We start from the raw sequence: 13,781 nt of genomic DNA, 5'->3' as shown, positions 1-13,781 counted from the left end.
CTTAAGTTAATCCTGGAAATGTTTTCATTTAGTTCATGATTTGTAAATTATTCTCATGTTAAGAATCTTTTCATAATGAAAGAGTATTAAAATGAGGCATTTTTCCAAGTGTGCTATTTAATTTTTTTCTTTGGTTTCATTTTAACCTATTTAAAGAATATGATTTAGAGAAGGTGGTAACTTTGAATTGGATGGGGATATCAGTATATATAAAATTCACCTTTAGGGCTCATATTGAGAAGTGAATCACTTAAAGCTTCCCTGCCCTGTGTTTTTAATTAAATAGACTACTCAGACCATCAGAATTTTTTTTTTTTTTTTTTTGAGATGGAGTCTTGCTCTGTCGCCAGGCTGGAGTGCAGTGGCGCGACCTTGGCTCACTGCAACCTCTGCTCCCCGGGTTCAAGTGATTCCCCTGCCTCCGCCTCCTGAGTAACTGGGACTACAGGCGCATGCCACCATGCCTGGCTAATTTTTTTTGTATTTTAGTGGAGATGGGATTTCACCATGTTGGCCAGGATGGTCTTGATCTCCTGATCTCGTGATCCACCCGCCTCGGCCTCCCAAAATGCTGGGATTATAGGCGTGAGCCACTGCGCCCGACCCAGAATTTTTTAAAGATAGTATATGATGTGGTCTGTGTGTGGATTCTTGCTTATTTAGTCATAAACAGGAATTACAAATTTATTTTGGCCTATGTAGAATTATTATAACTAAATTGAACTCTGCAGAAAAATTGCTGGAGAAGAACTGTGTTGTGCACCATATCAAAGCAAACCTTTCAAAGCCCCAAATCCAAATTATAGCTTCCTTAAATGGGATAAAAGGTCTAGTCTAGTCTAGTCAGATAGATATAGGCCATTTATAGGTTAGAAACAAGCGGAGAGGCCAGGTGTGGTAGCTCATGCCTGTAATCCCAGCACTTTGGGAGGCCAAGGTGCGTGGATTACCTGAGGTCAGGAGTTTGAGACCAGCCTGGACAACGTGGTGAAACTGCATTTCTACCAAAGTAAATTTGTTGTGTGTGGTGGCACGTGCCTGTAATCCCAGCTACTTGGGAGGCTGAGGCAGGAGAACTGCATGAACCCAGTAGGCAGAGATTGCAGTGAGCCAAGATCACTCCACTGCACTCCAGCCTGGGCGACAGAGTGAGCCTCTGTCTCAGAAAAAAAAAAAAGAAAGAAAGAAACAAGTGGAAATATTAGGTTGATGGCCATTTTTGGGGAAACCAAAGAAGAGAACAGAGAAACATGGAGGTCAGTGAAGAAGTGACCAGTCCTAGGAGAAAAAGTACACAAGGATCATTACCAGGACAAGAAATGAGTTGGGACTAGAAGACAGATTTATAGCAGGCAGATAAAGTGCCACCAAATTAGATATAAAAATGATCCAGAGTCCAGGACAAAAATACTGTATGTATTGTAGAGGCAGGATGTGAGGTTAGAACCAAGTGGACCTTTGTTGTGTCAACTGTAGCTGTTTTTGTTGTTCTTCTGTCTCAGTGGAATTAAGTCATAAGGAGAATAACCTGTAATCTTTCAGAAGAAAACAAGAATAGGGTTTGTAGTTTGAGGAGATGACAAAGTACAATTTTCCTGTAGCAGTTTATAATACCTTGTTGAATGTTTGTCATCATTGTTTTTAAAATTCAACCCAAGGTATTCATTGTGTTCAATTTTCAGTTTGGCTCATGTTGACAAAAGCTAATTCTCCAAGCATTTATCTACATTTACAAATTATGTATGTTTGTGTATATCTTTTTAAAGGATGTAATATGTGTGTATGTTAACTGCTTTAAAATTTCAAGCTGCTAGCAGAACTGTTATTTAGTCTGGTATGTCTGGTTGAATTTTTTAATTCAATACTTGCTTTTCCTAGTTAACAGCTATGTGGTGACTTCTCTTCTGAGCCTGATTTTGTTTTTAATCCAAGGAGAAAAAAGCCACCATACAAGCAGCTTTCAAAGCAGATAAATTCTTATTTAAAAAGCACTGGAAATATTGAATAAATGGTTCATAAGATTATCACAACTAAATCTTGATTTTTTTCAAGTTTTAGAGCATCACTACATGTACTGAGATCTTGCTGTTTGCCACTTCACCAAGTGGGTTCTGGGATGGAGATTTATGTCTTCATAAAACATTTGGTAACTCAATAGAGAGGGTTGACACTCCAATGAAATTGATGGTATTTTTCTGCTTTTTTAGCAAAATTTGACATATATGGCCTCTCTCTTGTAGATTTCTTTTGAAGTGTGAAGTGACAAACTTTATGGCTGTATAATAATGCTTTATTTTATATTGCTAAAAGCATTGCTATTATGCTGACTATAAATAAGGTGTCTGTACATACCTGAAAAGAAAGCAGTGTGCCACTGAGCATCACCATTTGTTTGTCAATGAATACTATCCTATTGGTACTGGATCATTTTCTAGGAAGAACTAACAGTGAGTGAGTATGATATTATGAGTTATTAAATCTTAACTACCAATTGGGTAATTGAATAAAATGCTTTATAAATAGAAACCATCGTAACAAGAAATTAGTACCTGGCATTATTGATTTCTGAAACAGTAAACCAAATTTTTTACTCTTAGTATCTGGAGAGGCTGAAAGTTTATTTGGTAGTTTGTGTAATTTCATGCTAGTGTCAGAAATTCTCTATGCTGCTACCACCAAATCTAACTATTGACATCTCTGTGCATATTTTCTGCCTCCCTTTGATTATAATTAGTGAGGTTTTTATGCACCTATTCAAAACCAATTCCTCCTCTGATACACTGGAACTTATCTCCTTTGGTTTACTCAGGGACATCATTCCTGTGGTTTTCCGCTTTTTTTAAGCATCGTCTTTCTCTCTCCTTCAGTTAAACATTCTCCATCAGAATACAGACGTGTATATTAGCTCCCAAACTAAAACCACAGACTTCTCTTGATGATGATGATGATTATTTTTTGGTGGGTCTTCCTGTTGCCCAGGCTGGAGTGCAATGGTGCAGTCGTGGCTTACTGCAGCCTAGACCTCCCTGGCTCAAGCGATCCTCCTACCTCAGCTTCCCGAGGGGCCACAAGTGTGCATCACCATGCCTGGCTAGTTTTGATTTTTTGTGGAAACAGGATCTCACTGTGTTGCCCAGGCTGGTTTCAAACTCCTGAGCTCAAAGTGATCCTCTCGCCTTGGTCTCTCAAAGTACTGGGATTACAGGTGTGAGCTACGGTGCCCTTCCTGCCTTCCCTTGATTCTTTATAACCCTGACAATGATTATCCAATTTATCTGTTCTCCACTAATAGCAAGAGTTGTACAAAGAATATATATACTTTGTGTCTCTACTTCATCACCTCCCCTTTCTCTTAAACCTGCTGCTATCAGATTTTGGTCCTTATTATTTAACTAAAATAGCTCTTGTTGAGGTCATCAATGACTTCCATCATACAAAATCCAGTGATTAGCCCTTAGTATCTTTTTTAGTATACTAGCAGCATTTGACACAACTGCTTACTCCATCCTTTTTGACACAATTTCACGACTTAGCCTGCAGAGCTCTGATCATTCAGTTCTCCAGCTCTCTCTCTCTGGCTTTTCCTTCTTACTCTTTCTAGAGGTTCTTTTTCCTCTTAAACATTTGACTGCCTCAAGATTCAGTTCTTAGACCTCTTCTGTGCCATCCCTTACTCTGTAGGGGGCTTAAAATGACATCCAAATTTATATCTCTGAATTGTAGACTTTTATATTCAGTCCCTACCTAATTTCTCCACTTGGATGTCTATTCATTCTTTCCCCCAACACTACTTGTTCCTCCATTGTTCCCTACCGTAATAAATGGTTACTTGTTTTTCCTGTTACCTAGGCCAAAAACTTTGGGATCACTCTGCATCCAAACTATCAGCAAATTCTACTGCTTTTACCTTTAAAATGTATTGCACATTCCTATATGCTTTCCCCCTGAGTATTTGCACTTGCTCTTTTCTCCACCTGGAACACTCTTCCTCCAGGTATCCATGTGGTTTACACGCTTATTTCCTTGAGGTGTTTGTTCCAGTGGTGCCTTATGAGAGAAGCTTTCCTGAGTTGCCATATATAAAATAACCCTTGCCCTGCCATCACTATTCACTATCCCCTTTACCTTACCCTGCCAATTTAATTCATAGCAGTTATCCCCACGTGACACAAACACATATGTTCAACATCATGTGTGCCCGTGTATTCGCAAATGTCTGTTTTTCTCGCAGAACATTAACTCCACAAGAATAAGGACTGTTTTGTTCAATATTTTATCCCTAGAGCCTAAAACAATGCCTCATACATAGAAGATATTCAGTAAATATCTCTTTGCAGAATTTAATGTTATTTTTCTGCTTTTCATCTGTGATCACTTCAGATAAAGGTTAAGAAAATATTATGTAAATATTTTTGAACTTAAAAGAAAAAATTTTTTAAAATGACAATTCTAACGTGAAATATTTAGCTGAAGAATATATAACTTTCACTTTTTTGAGCCCTTCTCAATAAATTCTGAGTTGTTTCTAAATGCATAAGTTTTTATCATTTTAATTGAATTTTGTTATTTGATTGAAATTAACGAAGCAGCTTAAATTTTTGTGTATAAATCAGATGAGTTAACTGATTTTTTTCAATTTTTGTTTCTTTCCTAGTATCATTTTGTTGTATGTTCATTTTGAAATCTTTTGCTTATGGAGGACTTTTTATTTCCATTTGGTTTAATTACTTAAATATTCCTAGAGAAATATATGTATCTAATTCATGATAGTTAAATAGAAGCATTTGGTTGTGTATATATGGTTTGTCTCATAATTTAATGACCAGTAATTTTATTATCAGTAATTTGTTTATAGTATTCCTCTGTGAGACATATGTTTTGTTTATATCCTTCTTCTTTTTTAATGTATAATCAAATTCTTATTATTTTCTATTTTATTACTGTCTTTTCACCTTTCTTTTCCTATTTGTGTCAGAATTTTTAAGGGGCCCTGAGATAGCTTTGCTTCGTAAACGCCTGCAACAACTGAGGCTTAAAAAGGCTGAGCAGCAGAGGCAGCAAGAGCTAGCTGCACATACCCAGCAACAGCCTTCCACTTCTGATCAGTCTTCTCATGAGGGCTCTTCACAGGACCCTCATGCTTCAGGTTATTAATGTCAAGTGTCCTTAAGCAGCTGATAGAATTGTTTTTTAATACTGCTACTGTGTAATAAGGTGCTTCCCTTTTCCCATTCAAAAAGAGAGCTAATGCGCTTGCAGCTTACCCGTCCCTTCCTTGCATATGGTAGTATTCAACATCACGTGTTAGGGGGACAGATTGGCAGCAGCATCTGCCAGAGAGATGAATATAAAATAATCAATTTTAAAAGTTGTAATATATTTGGAGAGGGGCAAATATTTATTACTTTGAGCTGATGACCTCTTTTTGAATAATTAGTGAATTTAGAGCCTGCATTGATCTTTCTATTGAAAGTTCGCATATGCTGAAATGAATCTATGCTTTATGGCTCCTAGCTCTTCTTCTTCTTCCTCTTTGAATGTTAGCCAATATTCCTAAAACCTAGTAATGCTAGATTTTAGAATTATAGTATTATTTGGCCATACTAGCATGCTGACTAAATTATTTCCTTCTGTCATTATTTGAAAATTTTCAATATTTGCTTTCTTATTCCTCGATACGTAATCAACTTTCTGATATGTAGGGCAGCAAAAGTACTCCACAGTCTCATGTTCTTATTATGCTATAAAACTGTGATAACATAGTAAAAATTGTCACTCTTTTTTTCTCAATGAGTGTTTTAATGCCCTGTCATCTTATGACCAGAAAGTTCATGATGCTCAATAAACATTTGTTAAAATAATTAATGAAAGATATATTAATAGCGCAAAATAATTTGTCAACTTAATTATTTCAAGATGGGTAATAGATACTGTAAATCCTATAGTATTATATAAATATTATAGTAGGTGTAATAAGTTATTTAGGAACAGAATGTCTAGGTTCTCATACTAATCAGTTCATAATGCTTTGTTTGATATGCTTTCTTCTGCTACCCTAAAGAGTGATGAGTTTGGGCTTTGAGAGTTCTAATTTGATTATTTGGAATTAATTTATATATTGGTAGAATTGGACAACCTCCACTTTATAAATATCTGTTCTAGTAAGTGCTGTGGTAACAAAAGTACATTTTATATGTGGTAAAATTAAATAAATTTAAGTCATTGTAATATAGATATGGTGTTTGGGATAAATCATAAACTTGATTTTTAATTCAATGTTATATTAATAGAGGGAGTGTCAGGCAGAGGCCTCTGATTTCTTTTTTCCTATGGGGAAATATTTTCCTATACTTTAACAATTAACCAGAAAATTTGACCAGATTACAGTGGCATTTAATAATAAAACATTTTTGGGTTTTTTTTGCTGTATATAAACCTCTAGCAAACATGTTTTGAAGGTTAAAAAATCATGAAACCTAAAAGTCAATAAAAAGAAAAATAAAATGTCCCTACATATATAATTATTTTTAAAATACTAAAATTTAGCAGATTACAAACTTAGTATTGAAATGATCTTGAGTATAAAACAAAACTGTCTAACAGGAAAGAAGTATACATTGTAGATGTTGGAAAAATATTTTGAGATTCACTAATCTTTTGTAACTAGTTCACGAGTTTGAATTGAAGCAAGCTCTTTTTAGAATCAGAAAGCTTTAGAGTGAATGTATGGTTTCTGTGAAGTAAGATGCTGTCTTTCCAACTCCAAGTGTTTTCTAATTAAATATCTAGTTTGGCAACAATAGAAATTAAATTTATGAAATTCAACAGGAGGGTAGGTTTTAATTGAATAACAATTATAAAACTTTATCTTATACATAATAATTAAATGCAGTTTTGTGTATGGACATTAATTGATTAATTCTTTTATGATAGATGTTACTACTATCTACCCATACAGAAAGCACCAAAGTTAGCCTCCTAGATTTTAATTTATTAATAATAGAAGAATGTGCATTTCTCATATGTAAGAAGCATATTTTTCCTTTATACTTTGGTATCTTTAGAGTATCAATTAGTGGTGATAGTGCCAGTAAAACATATTTCTGTTGTCTTCTCACCTATTTAAGTGTTTTAGCTATAAGATGTTCAAAGGAGACATTACTATGATTTGGAAACCAAGAAATTTTAAAAAGTATAGAAAGTTTCTGAATTGCATTGTTTGGCAACCATTTATTCTCTTTTCAAAATATATAGAACTCATGGGAATATTTTGTGAAATCAGTAATACCTAATTCCTGTAGGAAAGTGAGATCAAACCTTGAAACCACTTTGTAGAAATAATCACCTACATTTTTAGCGGGATCAAATGGGAAGGGGCCTGATGCTGGTTTAGGATAATCCCAGATGGAATATTATCTATTTAGTTGCTGATATTTCTTGGCAATTGAAGACTAAAACACCATTCTAAGGCACTAAATGATATCACCTTAGGTTTCAAACTGTTTAAAATGAGCTGTATAAAATAGGTGTTAAAGATGTTAAACAGTGGTTTTTTATTTATTTTTGGTTGTTCACTCTTTCTCGTCAGTCTTATGTGGAAATTCCAATAGAAAGTATATAAAAGTAGCACTGTTGGGACTTAAACATGAAACAAGGAGCGACTACCCACCTGCTTGCTCCTCCTGCTACCCCTAAAGCTCCTCTGCTCCCTGAAGCCCAGTTTGAAAATCAGTGCTTTAAAAGAATTTTTGACACCTGTAAATGATAATTCTTTAGAACTAATTTCCAAAAATATGGTTTTAAAAAATTAGAATATATCATTTAAAAATATTTTTACTTGTTAGTTTTTTAAAAGTGTATCTTTTCTAGGAAATACACCACAACTCATTTAGGAAGTACACCATAACTTGTTTTCTAGACTTTTAGGAAATATACAGGAACTCATAAAATCCTTAGCAATTTTTTTTTTAAGCAAAAAGAAATGAATTTGCCTTTATCACATCAGTGCCTGGGAATTAGATTGGCTGAACTCTTGTCCCTGGCTTTATGACTAGATGACCTTGGGCAGGTCATTTGACTGCTTTATGCCTCAGTTTCCCAATTATTGATTTATTTAGATAGTGTAGCTTGCTGTAATTTACAGATACCATGTAAGGATGGGTTAAGACAATACAGTATATATAAAGTTATCTACCTGAGGAGAGCAGTACACATGATAATGTACTCTCTTTTTTTTTTTTTTTTTTTTTTTTTGAGATGGAGTCTCACACTGTCGCCCAAGCTGGAGTACAGTGGTGCTATCTTGGCTCACTGCAACCTCCACCTCCTGGGTTCAAGTGATTCTCTTGCCTTAGCCTCCCAAGTAGCTGGGAATTACAGGCACATGCCACTATGCCTGTCTAATTTTTTGTATTTTTAGTAGAGATGGGATTTCACTGTGTCAGCCAAGATGGTCTTGATCTCCTGACCTTGTGATCCACCCACCTCAGCCTCCCAAAGTGCTGGGATTACAGGTGTGAACCACCATGCCCAGCCAATAATGTACTATCTTAATTGTAGTATGTTGTTTACTACTTAAAAATGTCCTCATTATAAAGGCCCCATAAGGTTGATAGCATTCAGGGTTCTGAATGAGCTATATGTACATTTATCAGATGGATGCCCTAAACAGGTATGACAGAGGCATTCAGCATATGGCTGATTTTAAGCCCAACTCTTTTTTTCCATTTCAGGTCCCCTGAAGTCATGGGTTGCTGGCTCCTGCTCAGAGTGACAGCACCCTGTGGAGTCTGCTGGTACTGACCTAACCACCACAGAGCCCCACTGGAGCATGGAGCCAGCCTAGAGAGGGTCAGGTAGGAACTGTTTTTTCACTTTATGGCACGGTTTTACCAATTGGAAAAAAGTAATTTTTATACCCCAAAAGGGTATAAAACATTGGTGATTATTTTTGAAAAAGGGCTTTTCAAAACTGAGCCATATTGGAAAAAATCAGCACTTACCCGATCCTGTGCAAGCAGGCTCTAAACAACACCAGATTTCCCACAGTGTCCATAATGACAGTCACATGGCAGCACTTCTCAGATGGATGCATTGGATCTATGTGTTTGATGTTTATAAATAGTTAATAAATTAGATATGATATTAGTCTAGTTCTGCCAGCAGTCCTTAACTACGTTGAATGACAGAGTCCAAAGCAAAACAGCGATGAGTCTTTTAGAAGTTTAAACATAATAATACGCTCCAGATGTTTCAGAACAGCTTTGTACCATATTTTTCATTCAATACCATATGTCTGAAAAATAGGCAAGTAATGATAACATTAAATGACCCATTCCTATGTGCTGTCTGAATATTTTACATGGATTATCTAATTACATCTTCAGAAGAACATTATGTAGTAGATATTGTGATTATCCTCATTTTACAGATGGAGAAACTGAGACTTAGACAAGTTAAATAACTTGCCCAGGGTTACAATATTACTGGGTAGAAAAACCACATTTGAACCGAGGAAGTGTGGCTGAAGAATCTTAGTGATTTACCTGTTAGACTATAATTGTCATTTTTTCTACAATTGAGATAATTCTGGTGTCAAGGGGCTAAAGAATTTTCTGAAGACCAAACCACACATTTTTTGGAAATACACAGTAATTGACCATGAGATATGCTGAGCTTAGTACTGAGTGAGCTTTTGCTTAAAGTGTATCTTTACCTTAAAAAAAAGTTACAATTCTAAACACTTCAAGTAAGCTGACCAACCATATTACATGTTACAATAAACTACCATTGGACCATATATTCAGGTTTTTATTTTGTGATTGTATTCTCTAGAAGGTATTTCCCAGAGAGGTAGAGTAGAATATGCCAGTAACTGAGGCAGTCAGCTTAAACTAGTAATTACTTTTTAAAATATTAGCTATTCTAATGGTGATTATGTTAATATTTGAAAATATTTATGTAAGATAGGAGTTAAAAGTATTGTATTTATGAATGGTGGTTAAAAAAACATGTCACTTAAAATGTTCATATGTTAGGAAAATAATCCTTCCCAAAGGAGTTGTGTGTTCCCAAGATTACAAATAGAATGAAAGCAGTGACCAGGAAGGATTTCTTCATAAAATTAATCTTCAAGATGGGAGGAAGAGCAAATGCCTCAGAAATACACGATATCTATGGCAGACTAAAACCGAAAAGGAAACCCTTTTAGTTTAATACTTCCTGTCTTAACATAGCTTTAATATTTTAAATACTTCAAGAGTTTGAAAATACAGTTTTGTAGAGATGACAGCATTCTAGATCTTTCATTAATAGTTTTTTTCCCGTGACTTATTCTTTCTTAAATTTTATTAAAAATAAGATGTATTTTATCTCAACAAGATTTGTACATTTCATGATATTTTTTAGAAAAATTAAATGTTTGAAGATAAGATTTCTTGGAGAGTTTATAGTTTTCTTACGGCTCTTAATTATTAAATGAGGGCACAGTGAAATGTATAACAAATCCAAATGGATGAAAAATATTTTTCACAGATTTTTAGGAGAGTTTCCCAATATTTATTTCACTGTGAGCCACATTTTTCTTGTTTTTTTAAAGAGTTTAATTTTTTTTTCTAAAGACCAATTTATCTGTTCTTTAAAAACAACATAGATGGTAGTGTTGAATCCAACTGTGAAATGGATAAATGAGAAGTCATCTTAAGAAAGTAGAGCACGAATAGATTAGGGAAGTGATTGAAATGCTATTGTTCCTACTTTCTTTTTTGTGTACTAAAGATTTAACTGTTCTGATGAAAAAGAGGTGATAAGTAAGGATAAGTAAAAGCTATTATTCAAATAATGATCATGTTTTGTCAAAATCTAGTAAGAGAAAAATACATGAACAAACTGGTGATACCAGAAGATGGAAGATTTAAAGTTGATTCAAATGATACCACTAGCAGGATTCAGACTTTTAAATGTACAAATGCAAGCAATCAAATCCTATAAAATCAATGCGAATCCAGGATATATTGGAAAACTCAGCTATCCAGCTAAGGACAATCTTAAAATACCTACTTTTTGGGAAAAATGCGCCATTATGAGCAGAAACTGGTGTTGGCCAAAAGTATTTTGTTAACATTTGCTAAGAACTAGAGCACAGGATATTAGAAACTGGGAATTATTCTTATTGGTTGGGGAGAGTTGTGCTTATTACCTATGTTTCTCTTTTACTGTAGCCCTACTAGAACACCTATTCCCCAGTGTCTTGCTTAGGTTACTAGATCCCCAGGCTGATACAGAGTGAGGAGAAGCTTGGGCCTAAAAATGTTGCTAATTATTGTCAGAATCAAGTTTAGAATTAAAACTTACTAACTTCTGATGAGTGCTCTTTCCATTTTATTATGCTGCCTGCCTTAATACCAGTGTTTTTCAAACAGTAGAAACCACTTATAAAATAAATTCTTACATAGAAACCCAGCATATTAAAAAGATAAGAACAAAGCTGTTCTATTTGAAGCCAAGGTAGAAAGTGTAAAGCCCAGATCATTAAGTCTTCTCTTTGTCTCTCTTTTCCTTTCCCTACCAGGTAATGCTAAAGAAACTTGAGCCTTTACGTAGTATAGTTTTAATATGCACAATATACTGTAGAGTTTTTAAAGTCATGCATGTTTCTGTAATGGTAATTACCTCATTGAATATTTTTCTTATAAAACATTTTCTTTGTATAATATCTTGGTGTTAGCTCCTTGTTCAGCCCACAGTACAGCAAACAACATCTCTCAAAGTATAGGGAGCATTTCATTTCATGCTTCAAATCCTCCAAGGCAGGATGAAAACCGTCTTAAGGAGCTGGAGAGGGAGTTTGAGAAGGGCAAGGAGTCTTGTATGTAGTGAACTAGATACCCCATTTCTAATATATCTACCTTGCACCTTGTGCCTCTGGTATATGAATTTGATAAAAGGTGTATGCATGGAAATAGAAGAATAGTTTCTCAACTCATTCTCAGAGTTACTAAATGCTTGCCTAGAATAACATATCTTAAGCACATGGCCCTGCTTACTCACTGCTTGGGAATCACACCACAGTACTTACTTCTGTTCCCCAGCCTTATACATTTGTTTCTTAAGCTTAGAGATGATCATGACATTGCTGTGCAGTTTTCTGCTGCTTACTTTTAAGTTGAAATCTCATTTTTGTTTCAGATTCTCCTTCTTCTGTGGTTAACAAACAGCTCGGATCCATGTCACTTGATGAGCAACAGGGTGCGTGCAACAGGAGATGCGCTATGCCCATCCATCCATAGCTTTATTGCAATGCATAAACTAAGCTCTCTCACACCTTTCATAGCATTTCATTTTGATTATGGTCTTATAGTCAGTATTTTGTGGACCAAATTACAGTAGGTGGTAGTGTACATAAAAGGTCTTTTTGGCCTATACAGATTATTTTCTATGTAAGCTAATTGCTCACTTTGGCCCTTGATGCCAACTTTGAACTCTCTCCCTATAACAAAATTATAATGGATATAAACTATATCCGTTTTTTAAATTCTAGGTATCTGTCATAAAATTGTGTAGAACTGTGGGTGTGAGGTTAACACTACCTCATTGCTTATGTGGGAAAAGTTATTTAAACACAGTAATATTCTATATTACTAGATTGCTTTAGTAATGATACTTGGTTTTTATGTCTCACTTATCTAGTAGCCAAATTCCTGATAGTTTTAACTAAAGAATACAGTTACGAACCCAGAGGTAAGCTCAAAAGCTGTCAATCAGAAGCTCCCACTTCCACTTGTACTTTTCAACGTGGGAAAGGTATAGAATCAATCTCCAAGCCTTGAATAGAGCCTGATGAAATAAACAGGTTGCTTACTTATCACGCTGTATTACTAGCAGATCAAATGCAGCACAGAGAAGGATTAGTAGAGGAAGACATTCTGACATGAAGGGACATCTGAAAAGGCTGGAGATAGGAAGACTATTTAAAAACTAAAAAGGCTATTTAGTGTTAGCGCAAATGTTTTACTATCTCACCTCAGAATTTAATGAAGTATTTTAAATATATTGTGACAAAGTATGATAAGTAATCTTATTAAGTCTTTAAGAATGACTTAACACGATATTCACTTTATCTATTTAAAAAGGCAGATAGCTGGACGTGGTGGCACACGCCTGTAATCCCAGCTACTTGGGAGGCTGGGGTGGGAGGATCGCTTGAACCCAGAAGTTTGAGACCAGCCTGGTCAATATAGCGAGACCCCGTCTCTTAAAAAAAAAAAAAATTAATTAGCTGGGTGTGGTGGTGCATGCCTGTAGTCCCAGCTAATAGGGAGGCTAAGGCAGGAGGATTGCTAGAGCACAGGAGTTCAAGGATCCAGTGAGCTATGATTCTACCACTGCACTCCAGCCTGGGTGACAGAGTGAGACCCCCATCTCTTTAAAAAAAAAAAAAAAAAAAGGCAGTTGATTGCCTTTATATATTTTACAAATGTTCCTTTCAAAAACATTTTTTTTTTTTAATTAGCACTAAAGCCAAAAGATTTGGTTGACTGAAAGTTTACATGTTAGATGACTCATATATCAATAGTAATGCAGAAATTAAATATTGCTATAGTACTTATTTGGTGTGAAATAGATGTAATTTAAACTATATTCTTAGAGAAATATTCAGAAACTAATTTTAAAGTGAATTAGAAAACTTCTTTTGTACTTCTGATCTTAAATTATTCCTTATGGGGCCAGGCGCAGTGGCTCACACCTGTATTCCCAGCACTTTTGGAGCCCGAGGCAGGCAG

General features: G+C 35.2%; 1 protein-coding gene across 13 annotated transcripts in view; it reads left to right on the top strand.

Annotated features, from left to right (window-relative positions):
• The window catches only part of DCAF6 (DDB1 and CUL4 associated factor 6), a 138,017-nt gene that overhangs the window by 74,188 nt on the left and 50,048 nt on the right, over positions 1 to 13,781 (top strand). For 4 of the 13 annotated variants that reach the window (XM_063713077.1, XM_063713027.1, XM_024256831.3 and 1 more), the window contains exons 11-12: positions 4,976 to 5,146; positions 12,187 to 12,246. In XM_063713077.1, the coding sequence (XP_063569147.1) occupies positions 4,976 to 5,146; positions 12,187 to 12,246 (231 nt within the window). 13 annotated transcript variants of the gene reach the window in all.

Source organism: Pongo abelii, chromosome 1 (assembly GCF_028885655.2).
Source record: "Pongo abelii isolate AG06213 chromosome 1, NHGRI_mPonAbe1-v2.0_pri, whole genome shotgun sequence".
NCBI lineage: Eukaryota > Metazoa > Chordata > Mammalia > Primates > Hominidae > Pongo > Pongo abelii.
This window is presented reverse-complemented; position numbering and strand designations above follow the sequence as displayed.